Consider the following 24,885-nt stretch of genomic DNA (forward strand, 5'->3'; position numbering starts at 1 on the left):
TCAGTGAAATGTTTGTCAATAGGCGCTTTTTGTATGAAAGCAATACGCGTTTATTTTACTTTCGTTTCAGAAGAAGTTGGAGGCTCGAACCTGGGCTATTACTCAAGTTGGTGGCCTCATACTGCCAACTGTAGTGTAAGTGTCTCATTTTTTTCAATGGACATTATAAAGGCCTATTTATTATACAAAATAAGATCCCATTAATAGAAAAGAGATTGGCACATAACCTATATTTCCATACTTATGGTTACTTCATTGAACTTTTGGGGCGGGTTATACATTTATTTATTTATTAGATATTTCTTCAATAATGCATATCCCCGTGTCTAAAGATAATGCTTCCCCAAGAACTCTATTAGAAGATTTCCGTCCAGAGAATAATGGAAAAATGTACTTCCCTGATGAAATCTACATGTAATTATGACTGTTTAGTGTTATCAGAGACATATATACAGAGAGATTGGCAGCTCTCTATTTGCCCTTGTGTTTACATAGTGGCCGCTGACCTTCCCACAATCCTTTGCGGTCGCTCGGTTCAGTCTTCACTAGACGCCATATTGGAGAAAACTTGAAAACCAGACACATAGGGCAAATTTGTTGCAAATAAACTGGTTTAGGTTTGGGTTTATGGTTTAAACCTGGTTTTCAAAACGGTTTGTAAACTAAAACTAGTTTGCTCTTGAGAAACAAATGCGAAATTCTAGTTTTCAATATGGTGTCTTTGGGAGAGCAGTATTTGAAACGTTAATACCTCCTGAACGCACAAAAATCCCCCGAATCCCAAATTATGTTGAAGACATACTTCCACAATTCAATGCAATGACAGGGAAACGCATGCAGTTCTAGCAGACTTTCTTTCAAACACAAGGGAAAACTGTCATACCAATGGGAAAACAATTATTATATTTATAATTTATATTTTATTTGTCCAGTCAAATGACACTACAAGCCATAGCTGGCAAGTTTGGAGCACGTAGCGCACTTCAAGAGCACATTCTGCATGTGTGTTGACAACATTCGCCATCTTGTTTTCAGAAACGAAACCTTCCAAACCACAACCGGTGGTGGTTTGAATGGTTTAATAAACTAGTTTAGGTTTATCAGAAACAAATGAATGAACCGGTTTCAGTTTAAATGTGGTTTGAAACTGGTTTACTCAACAAATGGAAAGTTTACAGAACCGGTTCGAAACTAAAACTGGTTTTAGGAGAACAAATTCGCCCATAATTATCGATAATTTCTATTTGAAATCATCACCAGGATCCAATTATGTGCTTTAATTTTATTAATATCAAAGTACAGAAGTGTCATCAATATGAAATATATCACAATTTGCTGTCCAAGTGTTTGTATTTTGAGTATGAAAGTCAAGCACAACGCAGGAAAGATCGGCGGGAATCTCCAATTTTCGAAAAGTCCCTATGGGGTTTTCGAGAATACGGATAAATGACAACAATGTGCATGATAATCAAGACCACATTCCATAAGTATGATAGTTATTGGTTAATGTGGTAACTTTTGTAGTGGCCTAGATAAAACAATGTGCTTTTTGTGTGCGTTTAAAATTGACGATGTTTTGGTCTGACGTAATGGCGGCTTAATTACAAACTTGGACATGTCGAATAGGACCCAATGGATTTTCGAAAATACGGATAAATGACAACAATATGCATGATCAATAAGACTATATCCCATAAGTTTGATAGTTTTTGGTTAATGTGGTAACTTTTGTAGTGGCCTAAATAAAACGATGTGCTTTTTGTGTGCGTTTAAAATTGACGGTGTTTTGGTCTGACGTAATGGCGGCTTAATTACAAACTTGGACATGTCGAATAGGACCCAATGGATTTTCGAAAATACGGATAAATGGCAACAATGTGCATGATCAATAAGACTATATCCCATAAGTATGATAGTTTTTGGTTAATGTGGTAACTTTTGTAGTGGCCTAAATAAAACGATGTGCTTTTTGTGTGCGTTTAAAATTGACGATGTTTTGGTCTGACGTAATGGCGGCTTAATTACAAACTTGGACATGTCGAATAGGACCCAATGGATTTTCGAAAATACGGATAAATGACAACAATATGCATGACCAATAAGACTATATCCCATAAGTTTGATAGTTTTTGGTTAATGTGGTAACTTTTGAAGTGGCCAAAATAAAACGATGTGCTTTCTGTGTGTATTTAAAATGACGATGTTTTGGTCTGACGTAATGGCGGATTAACCAGAACATGTCGAATAAGTTCCAATACTACGATACACACATGCGCATAGCCCGATTTACCTGCGCTCGCGTGTGTTTGATAGGAGACAGGACGCTCTCGATAAGGGATATGCTTGAGTGGTCACGAATAAAGGGAGCCACTATGTGTACGGGGAAATAGCGATGTTACTAATCTCTCTGTATATATGTCTCTGGTGTTATACATGTAACTAGCTACATGTCGAGTAGTCCCTTAATTAGCTGATTTGGTTTTACACGTTAATATATTGTAAGGTAAAAGTGATAGCTCTGTTTCTGACATAAATTCATATATGAATCACATTATGTACACGTATTGACCTTATAAATCACGTATTGCTATCAATATATAAACCATGAGTTCTATAAAACAATTTAACTTATCATTGTCTTACTAACCATATTTAATGAAAAATCACACTCCTGTCAATAAGTACATGTACTGGTGAACCGAATTTGATATTTTATACTATTTACAAATAGGTCAGAAATACCTATGTACAAACTTTAAAATATAGATAGTAACATTACATGTATATGATCATGAATTACAGTGGTGTTTTTTATCCAGATTCTACCCCATTTCCAATAAAATATTTTTTCCCCAGTTTTTCATCCCAAATTCTCATTTGGAAATTATGAAAAAAGTATGTTATCAGTTTGAATGGTAATGTAATCATCATCCAAACAATGACATACTTGTTCTATTCACTTCTATAATGTGCAACAAAACTCAGTCACTTGAAAAACAGCAAATTTGAGGGATGCCTAAGGGTTGAAATACTCACAGATTCACCTCTCTTACACTATGAAGCCTCTCATAGGAGGTCTCTCACTTCTTTCACTCATTCATTTTCATTCCATCGCATTAACTTGTTTTTTGAAACACCATTCATTCTCAGGTCTCATTCATACAATATATTTTTTGAGTAGAGGGGAGATAAATTTGCACACATTGATGCTATATGAGCATCATCAGATACCCACAGTTGATTGCACTATGCTACGCTACATGTACATGTAACAATATGGCTGTGCCCATGAATTGAAGGGGACAGATTCTGTGATAGACATGTAGTGGGCAAGAAGTCCTAAATAAAGCTGTTTATTGTTTTAAACAAGTATAATCCAGTACGACAATGTTTTTGGGATTTTAGGAACAGCCCTGCAGATGTGTGTATATGTAATTTGTGCATCAGTATATAAGCTAAACATAGTATCGCAATTGAACAACGACTTGACAGCATTCACATAGCCTGAAATTCCTGATAACTGACTTTTCCATCAACTAGGTCTGTTTTAATTGATCGGAAGACATCTCTGTCAGACAATAGGATATCAATAATATTATATGCTGAAATGGTTTAAACCTGTTGACCCTAAAATTCTGAGACACATTTTCGAGATCACGCACTGCTTCTATTATTGATATGCAGCTTCAATAAACTATATGTTACCTAGTTCAATCTGATTGGCTGAAATTTCAATATGACAATGTGATGGAGCCAATCAAATAGCCTCTAGAGATGAAACGAGGATTTTTCACTGAGCTGACCCACAGGTGGTAAGTGTAGCGTAGCCTAATTGCAATCAAGCATGGGTATCGGACAATCTGCATATATATATATATGAACTAAATAAGTTTTTAGCAGAACAGGAAATTGAATTGATATAGCCTTTGTTATTTTACAGAATGGCAGCAGCTAGATTTGGAGCAAAATTGAAGTCAATCAGGCCAAATCAGAAATACCATGCCTGTATTTCATATCACACAAACGTGGAGGAAACTGTGGAAAAAAGCATTGTTAAGAGATTGGAAAAGCTCGACTTCAAGATAACAAAAGTATCATGTGAAAACAAAACCAACTTTTCTAACAGTCTGGAATCCTCAGATGCATGGGTGGAGGTAGTTACTGATGAGTATGAAAAATGTGAACATTGTGAGTCTCGCTATCAAATGTTCACAAAAGTAAGAGAGGGAACTAAAACAAAATTACTGCAAAAATGGATACACATACCACAGGATGAGATCAAAGATAAAACAGTCCTTCATGTCCACAGCGATTACTCTGCTGACGTAGACGCATTTAGTGGACAAGAAAATGGCTGGCTTGGTGATCTTCAGCTGGCTATAGTCACTCGATTCCATGCCTTCCTTTCCTACCATGAATCTGATAAAGAAATGGCAGAAAAAATCATGAACTGGTTGAAAGAAAAATGCTATTTGTTTACTCACAAGGGAAAGTTTCTGTCCTTAAATGATACAAAGAAGGCAGCAGTGGAAAAGAAAATGTCAGAAAAAATAATAGTATTGTTCTCTGATTCATATATGAAAAATCGAAGTGATCTTGATTTAGTTCTGCCTGTCTTGCAAGACAGAGGTCCGGCAGCATGGCTCCCAGTGGTCCTTGAATTCAGCAATGATGTCAATCATTTTCTGGACTACCTTCCAAGGCTTGTACTGTTATCAAAAGACATTATTGATGACCAAAATAAAACTGGCACTTGGGAAAAAGAGATGGAAAAATTACAGAATGGTATACATAAGGGTATGTGTAACAATTTTACAATTGATGTATATCAGGTACCACAGGTGCCAGCTGGCTCGTTTTATAAAATAATAACATATAAGAGTCTCATTTATATGTTCTCTTATATGTTATTATTTTATAAAACGAGTCAGGCACCTGTGCAGATACCCACAGTTTGGAACTGACTATGCTGTTTCTTTATATGTAATTGTTGCTGTTTTACCCGGGAAATATATACACATGTATAATCATTAATCCCCTACCAGTGAAGCCTTGGGGAACTTTAGTTTTCTGCACTTTTCTCAGCCATTCTTCAAGGTATGTTGGTAAAAGTTGGTATGAAACTGAAGTATGAGAAGCTACATCAGTCCATTGGTTCAAGTTTCAGTGTTTTTGAGTCAAAGTCAAGGTCAATATTACTATTTTTAGTAGGGGTCGGTAGGGGACATGTATTGCTTTAGCATTACACTCAGAATGCTTGTTTCATCTAAATTTATTCAAGAATGACTTAAAATTGTTGATTCCATAACCAATCTTATAATATTGAGCCATTACTTGCAAATTAATCAATATCCTTTTGCAGGTAATACAAACAAGAGATTCTCATAAGCTATCTTCCTACATTTTAATTTGTTACCTTTGTGATTTGTTTTGTGAATCAGATATTTGATCTTGTCATGTCTAATTATATACTTGTGGTAATAGATATTAGGTGAAATTCCTTGTATCAATATCTTACTTGATGTCTTTTATATTTCTTTACAGCTGACGGCTTGCCTTCAGACTGTGGAACAAGTAAGTTTTTAGGTCATTTGACTCAAAGGGTCGGGATGACCTTTTGATAATCATTGTGCTTCGTCCGTCGCCGTCTGCCATTTACCGTGCGTCATACGTAAACTTTTCACACTTCAAACTTCTTTCCAAGTTCTAATTGTGGGACTAAGCTCTAGCATGCCTGAAATAATTTTGAGATGGTTCTGATGATCAAATGTCATCGTGCTTAATTTGTCTGTCATCATCTGGTGTGGGTAAACTTTTCACATTTCTAACTTCTTTTCAAGTTTAGCCAGTGGTACTGAGCTCTTAATTGCCTCAAATAATCCTGAGATGGTCCTGGCCAAGTATTGATATTTTTGGGGTCAGTCTGAAATCCAAGATGACTGCCATCTTGAAAAAAACATATTTTAAACTCCATTTCCACTGATACCATAGAGCTGAAAATTGGTTGGAATATTGTGGAAGAGGAACCAACAAAATGTTGATAATTTGCAGCCTTGTAAAAACTTTGATATTGTAGCCATGGTGGTCATTTTGTAACATGATTGTTCGATCATGGTTCCTTAACATTCAACAACACCTATTTTAAACTTCTTCTGAAGTTCCACCAGTGGGTTCCGCTCTTACTTACCTTAAATGTCCTGAGATATTCCTTACCAAATGTTATAATTTTTTGGGTCTGTCCAAAATTCAAGATGGCCACCATGGTAGCCATTGCCAACAGTACCACTATACTCGCCACTGAGTATGTCCACTACAATTCTGGGGACTATAGAGGTAGATGACCATTAAGGCCCTTGGACCTCTTGTTTCTAAACTTACAGTTATTGTAAGGGACACAGATGTTTATGAAATTGTTACCCAAAAACGGTTTGATTTACATGTACAGCAGCATCAACATTTGGTACACACATATATACACAATGACAATGTTGTCGAGGTAAAACTTGATCCCTAAGGTGATATATGGCAAGCTAAGGTGTCATTTATTCATGGAACAATGTTGATCCAGTATTTACCTTCTTTATTATATCTTATAAGATATAAAGAATTTAAGATATCTTCTATCTTTTGTAAGACGTCTTTTGTAATTTAAAAGATATCTGATAAAAGCTGTAAGATATGTTGTAATTATCAAATATCTCAAAATATCCTGATGGATATCTTGACTGTGCTAATAAGCTTGACTGCAATTACTTTCCTAGACTATCTTTACTGTTATGTGTAGATAGCACCTGAACAAGTTTGAATGAAGGTGGTCACTTCCAGTAATACTTCTTGATATATTTCTTACGAAAATGTACATAGCGTAGACAGATCAAAATAAAATGGAACTCATCCTCTACATGGTTTTGGATACAATAACGGCAAATCCTATTTACTTTAGGTATTATTATAATACCGACCTTCTTTTATACATAACTGATGAGTTGAAAGTTTAAATTTCGAAATTAATTTAAGGTAGAGACTTTGTTATGTAAAACTGTAATGTAAGCTACCAAATAAGAATTTATACAAACAGCATTTAGAAAAAAATTCAAAAAATTCATTCCTTGTTTGAATGAAGTTATCTATCAAACGTTGCTTAAAACAATGTAAAAATACATTTTTATTATCAACAGCCAAAGTCAGACGCAAGTAATAAGTTTCTATCTTGACAACACCAATTACAATTTCTGTGATTACACTCATCCATGTCATTATAAGCTGCTTTAATAATATAATTATTACATTTAATTAGTTTCAACTTATATTTTATAATTCAACATTTCTTGATAATATGTAAAGGCATTTGCCCTACTCCGAGTACACCATCAAAGATTGCGTACATCTTTTCTTACATTCAGAATTCTTGTTAAAGAAACAACATGCATTTTTTTCTACTTTGTCTGCAGCATGAAAACCTGACATTTTGCAGCCATGATTTAGAACCGATGAAATAAAGATATTAAAAACATTCAGTTTAGATTCTGCATTGAGGGACACTTTAACAGATTCTAGTATATAAATGCTTTTTAACATATAGAATTTTTTTTTTAATTGCAATGTTACCAAAGACTTTAGATTCATATTTATGAGTGAATTGATGAAATATCAAATCGTTGAATAAATTATAGTAATTATAGTAGGTTTTTTTACAATCATGTTTCAGTTTATGTCACCTCAGTCTCAAGTTATTGCTCTTTGTTTTTGTTTTTTTTATTAGAAATTTGTCCTGTTGACTGGTTTCTTTGGAACTTGGTAGGCTTTATACTGTAACCATAACATACAGTTGTGGTTCTCCCTGAATGGCTTTTTGATTCCATTATTTTTGCAAAAGTTATTGCACTTTGTTTGTTTTGGTATTTTATTTTCGTCCAGAGATATGTATTATTTGACCAATTTCTTTTAACATGGTCGAATTTATAATCGCTGTCTATAAATTTGTTTCCATGACAGGTATTTTGATTTGACTATTTATTTGTCTTTGATTTTTTCTAGTGACACTTTCTCACCATTCAAATGAAGTACATTCATGTAGTAAATTAACTAAGTATTTTGTTTGTTTGAATGGTATTTGTTATATATCATTTCTTAATGTACTGAAAAACAATCCATAGAAACATGAACCATTTTCAAAGCTGTACATTTACTTAATATTTTCATGTAATGTTTTCAGCAGGAAGAGACGGGCCTCCAGAAAAACTCCCTTTCCAATCTGTCAATAACTTGGTGCGCTCTGTTGGCAAAATCCATATCCATGAAAAAAATAAAATGACAGGGACAGGATTTTGTGTGGGGAAGAAAGAAGATAAAGAACATCGCTATGTTTTTACAGCTTATCATGTCTTTGCAAGAGCAATTGGTAAAAATCCCAAAACTCTATAATTACAGACATGTATGTATCACTCTATAACTACGGACATATCACTATAACTACAGACATTTCACTATAACTACAGACATATCACTATAACTACAGACATATCACTATATAACTACAGACATATCACTCTATAACTACAGACACACATCACTTTAACTACAGACATATCAATATAACTACAGACACATCACTATAACTACAGACATATCACTCTATAACTACAGACATATCACTATAACTACAGACATATCACTATAACTACAGACATATCACTATAACTACAGACATATCACTATAACTACAGACATATCACTATAACTACAGACATATCACTCTATAACTACAGACATATAACTATAACTACAGACGTATCACTATAACTACAGACACATCACTATAACTACAGACATATCACTATAACTACAGACACATCACTATAACTACAGACATATCACTATAACTACAGACATATCACTATAACTACAGACATATCACTATAACTACAGACATATCACTCTATAACTACAGACATATCACTATAACTACAGACATATCACTATAACTACAGACATATCACTATAACTACAGACATATCACTATAACTACAGACATATCACTATAACTACAGACATATCACTATAACTACAGACATATCACTATAACTATAGACATATCACTCTATAACTACAGACACATCACTATAACTACAGACATATCACTATAACTACACACACATATCACTATAACTACACACACATATCACTATAACTATAGACATATCACTATAACTACAGACATATCACTATAACCACAGACATATCACTATAACTACAGACCTATCACTATAACTACAGACACATCATATTATAACTACAGACATATCACTATAACTACAGACATATCACTTTAACTACAGACACATCGCTATAGCTACACACATATCACTATTACTACACACATATCACTATAACTATAGACATATCACTATAACTACACACATATCACTTTAACTACAGACACATCACTATAACTACAGACATATCACTATAACTACAGACACATAAATATAACTACAGACATATCACTATAACTACAGACATATCACTATAACTACAGACATATCACTATAACTACACACATATCACTATAACTACAGACATATAAGTTTAACTACAGATATATCACTATAACTTCAGACATATCACTCGATAACTACAGACACATCACTATCACTACACACATATCACTATAACTACCGACACATCACTCTATAGCTACAGACATACCACTATAACTACAGACATATCACTATAACTACAGACATATCACTATAACTACAGACATATCACTATAACTACAGACATATCACTATAACTACAGACATATCACTATAACTACAGACATATCACTATAACTACAGACATATCACTATAACTACAGACATATCACTATAACTACAGACATATCACTATAACTACAGACATATCACTATAACTACAGACATATCACTATAACTACAGACATATCACTATAACTACAGACACATATCACTATAACTACAGACATATCACTATAACTACAGACATATCACTATAACTACAGACATATCACTATAACTACAGACATATCACTATAACTACAGACATATCACTATAACTACAGACATATCACTATAACTACAGACATATCACTATAACTACAGACATATCACTATAACTACAGACATATCACTATAACTACAGACATATCACTATAACTACAGACATATCACTATAACTACAGACATATCACTATAACTACAGACATAGCACTATAACTACAGACATACACTATAACTACAGACATCACCTATAACTACAGGACACTATCACTATAACTACAACATATCACTATAACTACAGACACATATCACTATAACTAACAGGACCATATCACTATAACTACAGACACATACACTATATAACTACAGACATTACACTATAACTACAGACATATCACTATAACTACAGGACATATCACTTATAACTACAGACATATCACTATAACTACGACACTATCACTATAACTACAACATATCACTCTATAACTACAGACATATCACTATAACTACAGACATATCACTATAACTACAGACATATCACTATAACTACAGACATATCACTATAACTACAGACACGTCACTATAACTACAGACACATATCACTATAACTACAGACATATCACTCTATAACTACAGCACATAGTACCACATATCACGATAACAGACACGTCATATCACTATAACTACACACATATCACTATAACTAACAGGAACATATCAATATAACTACAGACATATCACTATAACTACAGACGTATCACTATAACTACAGACACATCACTATAACTACAGACACATCACTATAACTACAGACATATCTATATAACTACACACATATCAACTATACTACAGACATATCACTAATAACTACAGACATATCACTTATAACTACAGACATATCACTATAACTAACAGACATATTCACTATAACTACAGACATATCACTATCATACAGACACATCACTATAACTACACACATATCAACTATAACTACATCACATTAACTATAACTGACACATATCACTATAACCTACAGAAACATCACTATAACTACAGACATATCACTCATACTACAGACATATCACTATAACTACAGATCATTTCACTATAACTACATGTTAGGACATATCACATAACTACAGGCATATCATATAACTACAGAACATTGCACTATAACTACAAGACATATCACTCTATAACTACATGCAGATAACTTAACTTACAGACGTACACTATAACTACCGACACAGCACTTATCACTACAGACATATATCACTTATAACTACAGACATATCACTATAACTACAGACACATATCACTATAACTACAGACATATCACTATAACTACAGACACATCACTATAACTACAGACATTTCACTATAACTACAGACATATCGCTATAACTACAGACACATATCACTATAACTACAGACATATCACTATAACTACAGACATATCACTATAACTACAGACACATATCACTATAACTACAGACATATCACTATAACTACAGACACATCACTATAACTACAGACATATCACTATAACTACAGACATATCACTATAACTACAGACATATCACTATAACTACAGACATATCACTATAACTACAGACACATCACTATAACTACAGACATTTCACTATAACTACAGACATATCACTATAACTACAGGCACATATCACTATAACTACAGACATATCACTATAACTACAGACATATCACTATAACTACAGACACATATCACTATAACTACAGACATATCACTATAACTACAGACCACTCACTATAACAAAATTTTACAAAAACTTTTAATCCGACACATCCATTCATATCTACAACATAACAAAACTACGAATTTTCACTAAAAAAACAGACATTTTCTTAAATAAGACACATCAAAACACCCAAAATATCATTAACTACCCCAAATTTAAATAACACAACAAACATTAACTCAGACAAACACTAAATACAGACATTTACATAAATACAAAATCACCATAACACAGACATACTAAAAACTACAGCAAAATCAACTATAAAATTACACAAAATACACTAAACTAAAACCCCAAAATTTACTATAAATACACACATATCCTATAACTAAAACATTCACCCATAACTAAACATATCAATAAAAAAGAAAACAAAATCAACTTTAAAAACTCAGACAATCACTATAACTACAACACAAATTTTTCACTACAAATATCACTTAAAACAGACAATCACTATAATAAACTTTTATAATACAACTATACTTAACACAAAACATATCCACTTAAATAACTACACACATATCCACTATATACTACAGACAATCACTATAACTACAGACACATCACTATAACTCTAGACATATCCACTATAACTACAGCACATATCACTCTATAACTACAGACACGTCACTATAACTACAGACATATCACCTCTACTACATACTATCACTGATAACTACAGCATTCACTATAACTACGGCACATATCACTATAACTACACACATATCACTATAACTACATACATATCACTCTATAACTACACACATATCACTATAACTACAGACATATCACTCTATAACTACAGACATATCACTATAACTACAGACACATCACTATAACTACAGACATATCACTATAACTACAGACATATCACTATAACTACAGACACATATCACTATAACTACAGACATATCACTATAACTACAGACACATCACTATAACTACAGACACATTGATAACTACACATATATCACTATAACTACAGACATATCACTATAACTACAGACACATCATATCCACTTAAAACGACATATCACTATAACTACAGAAATCCTATATACAAATATATATAAAAACTACCAAGAACATACCCCTATAACTACAGACCTACACTTAAACTAAGGGCACACACTTAAAATACAGGGAAATCACTATAAAAATAAGACTACATTTTTAATACAGACTATCACATAAATAAAGTACCTATAACAAGAAATTCACTTAAAAACAACATATACAAAAACTCAAATATAATAACTAAGAATTCACTATAAAAACCCGAAAATAAATTCCCAACCATAACTAAAAGACATTTTTACTAACACACAATATCACTATAAAAACGAACCCCTCCTTAACTACAAAACACTATAAACAAAACCCCTATAATACAACTCACTTAACTACGACAATCACTAACTTACAAAACTCTCATTTAAAACCAGACTATCCATAAAAACAAAATTCACTAAAACACAACATATCACTATAACTACAAAACACAAACAAAGAAATCACAAAAAATACAGACATTTTACAAAAATACGAAAAACATCACGGAAAAATACAATCTTTTCACAAACTAAACACTTTTGGCCCCCATAATAAACATTTCATTTTAACTACAGACAATCACTATAACTTTCAGAAAAATATCCAAACTACAAAATCTTAAATACAGACACTCACTATAAAACAACATTTCACTAAAAACAAAATTCCTAAACTACAGGACAATCACCATAACTACAGACATATACTATTAACAAACAATCACTATAAAAACCACAATACTATAACTACAACATATCACCTATAAAATACAGGGGCACACACTATAATACGACATTTTTTACTATAAAAAACAGACATATCACTAAAACTACAACACATTCACATAAAAAGACATATCACATAAACTACAGAACATCACTAATAAGACCCAAAACACAAAAACATATAACTACAGGACTTTCATTTTAACTACGACAATCACATAATACAGACAATTCCTATAAAATACAGAAAATTTAAAAAAACCATAACTACAGAACATCACTATAAATACAGACATTCACTTTTTAATAAACAAAACCATAATACAGACATACACTATAACTACGAATAACCTATAACTACAGACAATCACTAAACTACAGACCAATCACTATAATAAAGACAAACACTTAAACTCAGACAATCACTTAACTACGACTTCACTTAAAAAAGGGTACACTATAATACAGACTATCACTATAAACAGACATATACATTTACAGACAATCATAAATACAGACCATCACTATAACTAGGCAATTTTTATAACTACGGAAATATCATAAACTACAGAATAACATAACTACAGAAAATTTCCTCTTAATACGACACTCACAAATACAGACATAACTATAACTAAACAAACCTATAACTACAGAATTTTCACTTTAACAAAAAATATACAAAACTACAACATAACTATAACTCAGACTATAAATATAACTACAGACATATCACTATAACTACACACATATCACTCTATAACTACAGACACATCACTATAACTACAGACACATTGATCACTACACATATATCACTATAACTACAGACATATCACTATAACTACACACATATCACTATAACTACACACATATCACTATAACTACAGACATATCACTATAACTACACACATATCACTATAACTACAGACATATCACTTATAACTACTCCAGCATTCACTATAACTACAGACATATCACTATAACTACGGACAATCACTCTATAACTACAGACATATCACTATAACTACAGACATATCACTATAACTACAGACACATCACTATAACTACAGACATATCACTATAACTACAGACATATCACTATAACTACAGACATATCACTATAACTACAGACACATCACTATAACTACAGACAATTCACTATAACTACAGAACATTATCACTATAACTACAGGACATATCACTATAAACTACAGACATATCACTATAACTACAGACACTATCACTATATAACTCGACATATCCCTATAATACAGGAAATCCTATAAACCAGAATTTCACTAACACAGCCTCCTATAAATACAAAACATCACAAACTAAAACATTCATATAAAATACCCAAAATATCACTTTAAAACAGACACATCCTAAACTCAACAAAATCACTATAACTACACCATATCACTTAACACGACATTATAATACAGAAACATTTAAAAAAAACTTTAACACAGACATCAAAACTACAACTTCACATAAACCCCCAAAAAAATATACCCCATAAATACACACAATCCCTAAACTCGACAATCAAAACTACAGAAAATTGCCTTATACCCTACAGAACACAAAATTCACATAACTAAAGACATTCACGGCTACAGGGCACTCACTATAACTAAGACATTTCATTTAAAATACAAAAATCACTTTTAATACAGACACATATACTATAACTACACACATATCACTATAACTACAGACACATCACTATAAAATCAGACATTTCACAAACTCAGAAATCCTATAAAATCACACAAACACTATAAACAACATTCACTATAAAAAACATTCCTATTACAGACACAAACACTATAACACGACATTCACCCATAACTAAAACAATCACTATAACTCGAATTTTTACTAAACTACAAAACATAAAATACAACAATTACATAATACAGACAACACTAAACACAACCAATCACAAAATACAACATTCAATAACTACAACATATACTAAACTACACACAATATTAACTACAGACACTCACTATACCTACAGTACTCACTATACCTACAGTACAGACACTCACTATACCACAGACATTCACATAAATACAGACAAAAAATATAACTCCAACACCCTTTTTAACTACAACATTCATATAAATAAGAATATCCTAAAACTACGACTATCACTAAACAAGACAACACTATAACCAAACACAAAAACTATAACTCAAAACAATTCCAAACACAACATTCCTAAACTAAGAATATCACTAACTACAGAAATCACTATAACCTACAGACATATCACTATAACTACAGACATATCACTATAACTACAGACATATATCACTTTAACTAAAGACATATATCACTATAACTACACGACAACTATCACTATAATCTACAGACCTATCCATCTATAACTACAGGACCAGACTATCACTTATAACTACAGGACATATCACTATAACTACCGGACACTATCACTATAACTACACGACATATCACTTTATAACTACCCACACTATCACTTATAACTACACTACAATATCACTGAATAAACTACAGACACTATCACTCTTCTAACTACAGACATATATCACTATAACTAACAGACATATCACTATCAAACTACAGCCACGTCACTATAATACACTACTAATCACTATAACTCATACACATCTACTTATAACTACAGCACCATATCACTATAACTACACACCTATCACTCTATAACACACACGTATTATCACATATAACTACAGCACACTATCACTATAATCAGTACAATATCACATTAACTACAGACATATCACTCTATAACTACAGACATATCACTATAACTACAGACATATCACTATAACTACGGACAATCACTCTATAACTACAGACATATCACTCTATAACTACAGACATATCACTATAACTACAGACACATATCACTATAACTACAGACATATCACTATAACTACAGACACATCACTATAACTACAGACATATCACTATAACTACAGACATATCACTATAACTACAGACCTAATCACATAACTACAGACAATCACTATAACTACAGACATATCACTATAACTACAGACATATCACTATAACTACAGACATATCACTATAACTACAGACATATCACTATAACTACAGACATATCACTATAACTACAGACATATCACTCTATAACTACAGACATATCACTATAACTACAGACATATCACTATAACTACAGACACATATCACTATAACTACAGACATATCACTATAATACGACATATCACTATAACTACAGAGCAATATCACTTAAAAATACAGAATTTATATTTTTAAACCAGCCTCATATAAATCCCTTTAACAAAACCAAACAAAAATAAAACGACACATATCACTAAATAAGACAATCACCATAACTAAGAAATATTTCACAATTTTTAAAACCCGACCTTTTAATAACTACAGCACATCATAAATACACACATCACTATAACTACCAATTTCACTATAATACAACATATCCATAAACAGACCATCATATAACTCAACAATCCACTTAAAAACACCATATCACTCTATAACTACGACAGTCCTTTAAATACGACCATTATCCTACACATAATTTACTATAAAATAAGAATACCTAAAAATACACAATATCACTAAACTCACACATACACTATCCCCACACACTATCACTTATAAAAACAAACCCCATAACTCGAACATCACTATAACTACAGACATTTTACTAACTCAAAATATCACTTAATACAGGGGCAAATCAATAACTACGACTTCACTATAACTACAGACACATCACTATAACTACAGACATATCACTATAACTACACACATATCACTATAACTACAGACATATCACTATAACTACAGACATATCACTATAACTACAGACATATCACTATAACTACAGACACATCACTATAACTACAGACATATCACTATAACTACAGACATATCACTATAACTACAGACATATCACTATAACTACAGACATATCACTATAACTACAGACATATCACTATAACTACAGACACATCACTATAACTACAGACATATCACTATAACTACAGACATATCACTATAACTACAGACATATCACTATAACTACAGACATATCACTCTATAACTACAGACACATCACTATAACTACAGACATATCACTATAACTACAGACACATCACTATAACTACAGACATATCACTATAACTACAGACACATCACTATAACTATAGACATATCACTATAACTACAGACATATCACTCTATAACTACAGACATATCACTCTATAACTACAGACATATCACTTAAACAACATACAAAATAAACGACACAAAAACCAATCCCATAACTACAAAATCCAAAACGACAATTAACATAAATAAGACATTTTACTCTATAAAAACACAAAAAAGACATACACTTAAACTAAACCAAACCAAAATACACTAAACTACGACATTTATTTTAAAACAGCACATCACTATAAACAACAATCATATAACTAAAAACTATACTATAACTACGAAATACCCAAATAAAAAACTACAGACATTTTACCTTTAACTACAGACCCAAACACTTTTCCTACAAAATTCACTAATACAGAAAATCCTAAATACAGACAATCACTTTTCTAAAACATTCACTATAAATACCCAAACATATCACCAAAAAAACTAAAACACATATCACTTAAAAAAGACAATCACTCTATAATACAAAACATCATAAAACTCGACATTTCATAAATACAAATATCACTATAAACACAAACCATTCACAAAACAGACATTCACTATAACTACAGACAATCACTATAACTACAGCCCTATCACTATACTACAGACACTATCACTATAACTAGACATATCCACTATAACTACAGACATATCACTATATACTAAAGATCATATCACTATAACTACAGACAATATCACTATAACTACAGACTATTCACTATAACTACAAGACATATCACTATAACTACAGACATATCACTATAACTACAGACATATCACTATAACTACAGACATATCACTATAACTACAGACATATCACTATAACTACAGACATATCACTATAACTACAGACATATCACTATAACTACAGACACATCACTATAACTACAGACATATCACTATAACTACAGACACATCACTATAACTACAGACATATCACTATAACTCACAGACATCACGATAACTACAGAACATATCACTATAACTACAGACATATCACTATAACTACAGACATATCACTATTAACTACACTACACTTCCTATAATTCAGAATATAACCAAAAACTACAGACATTTCACTTAACTAAAGACATTTTCCCCATAAATACGAAATCACTAAACTAAGACAATCACATAACTACAGAAAAAATATAATACCCAAAAAACTTCAAGACTTTCACTTTTAAAATAACAACACTTATCCCCCCTATTTTAATACAGACATATACTAATACGACAACACATAACTAAGACATACCTCATAATAGACACCTCACTTTAAAAATAAGCCTATCACTTAACACAAAACATCACTAAAAACAACATATCCTTTAACCAACACTTTCCCATAACTACGACTATACATAAAAACAGACTATCACTTAAATACACATACTAAACTACAAAATAATAAACTATACTTTAAAAAAGACAATCACTTAACTAACCTTAATAAACCATACTTAAAAAGACATATCACTTAACCCCAAAAATATATAAACTACAGACATTACTTAACTACAAACCCTCACTTAACACATATCACTACTAACTACAGAAATCACTATAACTACAGATATATCACTATAACTACAGACATATTACTATAACTACAGACACATCACTATAACTACAGACATATCACTATAACTACACACATATCACTATAACTACACATATATCACTATAACTTCAGTCATTTCACTATAAAACTACAGACATATCACTATAACTACAGACGTATCACTATAACCACAGACATATCACTATAACTACAGATATATCACTATAACTACAGACATAACACTATAACTACAGACATATCACTATAACTACAGACATATCACTATAACTTCAGACATATCACTATAACTACGGACAATCACTCTATAACTACAGACATATCACTCTATAACTACAGACATATCACTATAACTATAGACATATCACTCTATAACTACAGACATATCACTTTAACTACACACATATCACTATAACTACAGACACATCACTATAACTACGGACATATCACTCTATAACTACAGACATATCACTCTATAACTACAGACATATCACTATAACTACAGACATATCACTTTAACTACAGAAATATCACTATAACTACAGACACATCACTATAACTACGGAGATATCACTATAACTACAGACATATCACTCTATAACTACAGACATATCACTCTATAACTACAGACATATCATTATAACTACAGACATATCACTCTATAACTACAGACATATAACTATAATTACAGACATGTCACTATAAATACAGAGAAATCACTATAACTACAGATATATCGCTATAACTACAGACATATCACTATAACTACAGACACATCACTATAACTACACACATATCACTATAACTACACACATATCACTATAACTACAGACATATCACTATAACTACAGATATATCACTATAACTACACACATATCACTATAACTACAGACACATCACTATAACTACAGACATATCACTTTAACTACAGACACATCACTATAACTACAGACATATCACTATAACTACAGACACATCACTATAACTACAGACATATCACTATAACTACAGACATATCACTATAACTACAGACATATCACTATAACTTCAGTCATTTCACTATTAAACTACAGACATATCACTATAACTACAGACGTATCACTATAACCACAGACATATCACTATAACTACAGACATATCACTATAACTACAGACATATCACTATAACTACAGACGTATCACTATAACCACAGACATATCACTATAACTACAGATATATCACTATAACTACAGACGTATCACTATAACCACAGACACATCACTATAACTACAGACACATATCACTTTAACTACAGACATATCAATATAACTACAGACATATCACTATAACTACAGATCCAGACATATCACTCTATAACTACAGACATATCACTTTAACTACAGACATATCACTATAACTACAGACATATCACTATAACTACAGACATATCACTATAACTTCAGACACATCACTATAACTACAGACATATCACTATAACTACAGACATATCACTATAACCACAGACGTATCACTATAACTACACACATATCACTATAACTACAGACACATCACTATAACTACAGACATTTCACTATAACTACAGACACATCACTATAACTACAGACATATCACTATAACTACAGACATATCACTATAACCACAGACGTATCACTATAACTACACACATATCACTATAACTACAGACACATCACTATAACTACAGACATTTCACTATAACTACAGACATATCACTATAACTACAGACATATCACTATAACCACAGACACATCACTATAACTACACACTGGTTACACTATAATGTAGCTATAGACGGGTCACTCTGATACTACAGGTGTTTTTGTGACAAGGAACGGGTTTGATCATTTCAATTTATTTGTGTTGTTGGTTAGGTATGTGAGCTTATCGGATATTTAAGACAGTTGCAATTGGTAATTTTAATCATAACATAGTTTTTGCAATGATGATTCAGTTTTTTGAAACTATTCAAAACACACTTTGTAAAATCTCTACTTTCTACAGATGATATGATAAAACTTTTGGTGGATCAATGTAGTAAAGAGCAGAAGGAATCATTGCTTTTAAAGATTTGTTTTCGGGAAGAAAAGTTCAAAGATCACTGGCAGACATACTGCTTCAGGCAAACAAAAGATGGAGGGGTTAACTTTGGAGGTGAGTTTCACATACATGTACATGTATAGTATATGTTGTAAAGTTTATGATGTAATGATGTACACATATACAGTACAACACAGTCATTTATAGTGAATCTGTTGGAACAAGAACAATGAGCAAAGTTTGTTGTACATTTAAGTGAATTTTGAAAACAATCATGCATAATTTATTACAGGGAATATTAATACAACAGAAGACATTGTATTCATTGTTTTTGTTTGAACTTCAAAATTGGCAACAATGTCCTTTTTAGCTTGCATATCTACTTAATGAATTATTTAATTTGAATTATAAACTTTATTCAATACAATAAAAACCCATGCAAGTAGAAACATATGTGGTATGGTGATAGAGTCAGTTATGCTTTAGACATGTTTCCATAGCAAAAATCTAATGGTTTAGTTTCAGGAGGTATATCTATATATACTCTACATAACTTGATTTGGTATACAGGATTACTCTAAATTTTGACATATGTTACATTATATATGTCCTGATTACATGAAAAAAGAAATGTTGAAATATGAAAATATTAATCAAGATAATTTATTTAAAATCTAAATTAAAATAAATATACCCAAGAGTCGTGAGACAAGCTGAATGTAAATGTATGTAAATATTGCATTCAAAGTCTTCAATTACTAAAAGTATTCTAGAAGCCATGTAGAGTGTATATAATATGCAAAGTCTGTTTAAACTCTCGACCTATTGGTCTCAAGTTCAAACCAAATTTCATGTTCTCATCTAACCTATAACAGTTAGTTATTCTACTTTATCTGTCACCGTGCACTGTGGCCATCCGCCATGCATACACTTTCACATTTCAAAATTCTTCTAAAGTTCCACTGGTGGGATTAAGTTGAAACTTGCCTGGAATAATCTTGAGATGGTCTTGACCAAGTGTTGTTGTTTTTCAGGTCTGTTCGAAATCCAAGATGGCCACACATTTCATACTTCTTTGTTAGTTTCACTGTTGCCATTGAACTCCAAATTATTGAGGATGTTAAGGAAGGGGAGCCAACAAAGTGTTGTTATTTTTCGGCCTCGTAAAAACTTTGACATGGCAGCTATAGTGGCCATTTTGTAACATGATTTTGCAATCATGGTTTTCCTGAGCAACACCTATTTCAAATTTCTTCTCAAGTTCCACCACTTGGGATTCAGCAGTAACTTACCTGAAATGACCCAGAGAAGGTCCTGACCAAGTGTTACTAATATTTGGGTCAGTCTGAAATCCAAGATGGCCACCATGGCAGCCATATTGAAAAACAAAATTTAAACTTCTCCAGTTCCACTGGTGCCATTGAGCTGGATATCGGTGAGGATGTTAAAGAAGGGGAGCCAACAAAATCCAGTTATTTTTCAGCCTCATCAAAACTTTGACGTGGCAGCTATGGTTGCCATTTTGTAATATGATAGGGTTATCATGGTTTTCCTGAACAACACATTTTTAAAACTGTCTCAAGTTCCACCAGTGGGATTCAGCTCTGGTCCATATCAAGTGTTGTTTATTTTCTAGTTGGTCCAAAATCCACAATGGCCACTCTGGCCAACAGTGCCACTTACTTGCTACTGAGTATGTATGCTTCAATAGTACAAGGGTCTTTAGAATCAGATAACAGTTATGGCCTTTTGTTTTGTAAACAAAGCAATTGTGTTCAATGTATTATATAGAACACGTAAAATACTGTATAAGAAGTATAACCATGTTTTCTAAGCATCGTGCAATGAACATTTCTATATATTTCAATGTATGTATATATTCCCTGGGAATTTATTTTCACGTTATATTCAATGACTGCAAAAATCGAGCAATTAAATCCAATGCAAATATGATCAACTATGCAGTAATATCATTAACCTTTAAATTGTTCTAAATATAGACAGTGCTTTTTAGTTTCCCACCTTGCAAACTGTAAATCACATTTTTAGCTCACCTGGCTGAAGGGCAAGTGAGCTTATGTTGTGGTGAGGCGTCTGTCGTCCGTCCGTCTGTCTGTCCGGCGTCAACTTTTTCATTTTAATGACTTCCTCTCAATAACCAAGGGGCCCAGGGACTTGATATTTGGCCTGTAGCATGCTGGGGTAAAAGACTACCAAGTTTGTTCAAATAAATTACCTTGACCTTCATTCAAGGTCACATGTGTCAAATAGGCTATAATCTTCAAATGACTTCTTCTCAAACACCAAGAGGCTAAGGCACTTGAGGCTGGGCCTGTTTGTAGCATGCTGGGGTGTAGGGCTACCAAGTTTGTTCAAATAAATGTCATTGACCTACATTCAAGGTCACAGGGGTGAAATATTTTAAAATCTTGCAATAGCAAAGAGTCACCAAGACCCAATATTAGGCCAATAGTATGCTTGAATGAAGGACTAGAACATTTATTGCCATGAATAAAATTAGCTTACTCTGTTATTTGAATAAATTGGTTATCAGAATAGTATCTGTAGAAATGACCTCAATCAACTGCAAATTTGCTGTAGAGCCAGGTGAGCAATACAGGCCCATTGGGTCTCTTGTTTGTATTTAAATTTAAGGACAAATTATTTGGAACAACAATCCATTCAACGTATCAGTATTGTTTTTTTCCTGTTTTATGTTGCAGATCTCACAAAAGATTCCACGAAAATCAGACAAACATTGGATGAAATGTGGAGTGCAAAAATTGACTTTCTCAATCAGAGAACTTTTCATTTGGAGATGGACATTCCATTTATGAGTCAGACACACGATGTTATCATATTAAAGATGAGAAAAAATGGCACTCTAGAGGGGTCAACAGATTCCACTCTCCCAGCCCCGTTAAAAATTGATTACCATAGTATTAACGAGTTTTGGCACCTGGCTGGATGTTGTGCACAGGACAAAATAGCAGACATTTCTATCGCTACATGGTGCCCTGTGTTTAAGAACTTTTCAGTTGAACACTCCGAGTATTGGTGGTCACGCAGAATATCATGTACAAAAAAACAGGAGGAAACACACCAGGAATTTGCTCAAATGAAGGATTTAGGTTGGGTGCCTTTTAAATGCACAGATGATTTTAAAGAAGGTTGTTCTGGTTCACCCTGTTGGATTGTGGATCAAGTTTCCAAACAAGTTTATGTACAGGGGCTGTATCTTGGCTGCTTGCCTGATGCGTACTTCAGTGAAGAAAAGAAAAAACCAGAGGACTTAGCATTTCGTCATAGACCAGAGAGAGCACTACCTATGAAAAATATCTATGATCTACTCAACACTTCAGAAATGCATGCCTTGATCTTGAATCTTGGATTCTGTGTTCAGTAGAAAATCTGTTTATATTGAAAG

At 32.4% G+C, this 24,885-nt stretch overlaps 1 protein-coding gene across 2 annotated transcripts; it reads left to right on the forward strand.

The window, feature by feature from the left end:
- The first annotated feature begins 31 nt into the window (after window positions 1–31).
- Window positions 32–24,885, forward strand: LOC117321603. 2 transcript variants are annotated; one of them, XM_033876079.1, is made up of 6 exons: window positions 32–135; window positions 3,941–4,797; window positions 5,545–5,574; window positions 8,216–8,401; window positions 21,423–21,572; window positions 24,182–24,885. In XM_033876079.1, the coding sequence occupies exons 2-6, from the start codon at window positions 3,942–3,944 to the stop codon at window positions 24,862–24,864; spliced, it is 1,905 nt and encodes a 634-aa protein (XP_033731970.1). In that variant the 5' UTR covers window positions 32–135; window position 3,941; the 3' UTR covers window positions 24,865–24,885. The 2 variants fall into 2 exon arrangements, with proteins under 2 accessions (XP_033731970.1, XP_033731971.1); XM_033876080.1 differs by lacking the exon at window positions 24,182–24,885 and adding an exon at window positions 22,493–22,677.

The sequence above is a fragment of the Pecten maximus genome, chromosome 2 (genome assembly GCF_902652985.1).
Source record: "Pecten maximus chromosome 2, xPecMax1.1, whole genome shotgun sequence".
NCBI lineage: Eukaryota > Metazoa > Mollusca > Bivalvia > Pectinida > Pectinidae > Pecten > Pecten maximus.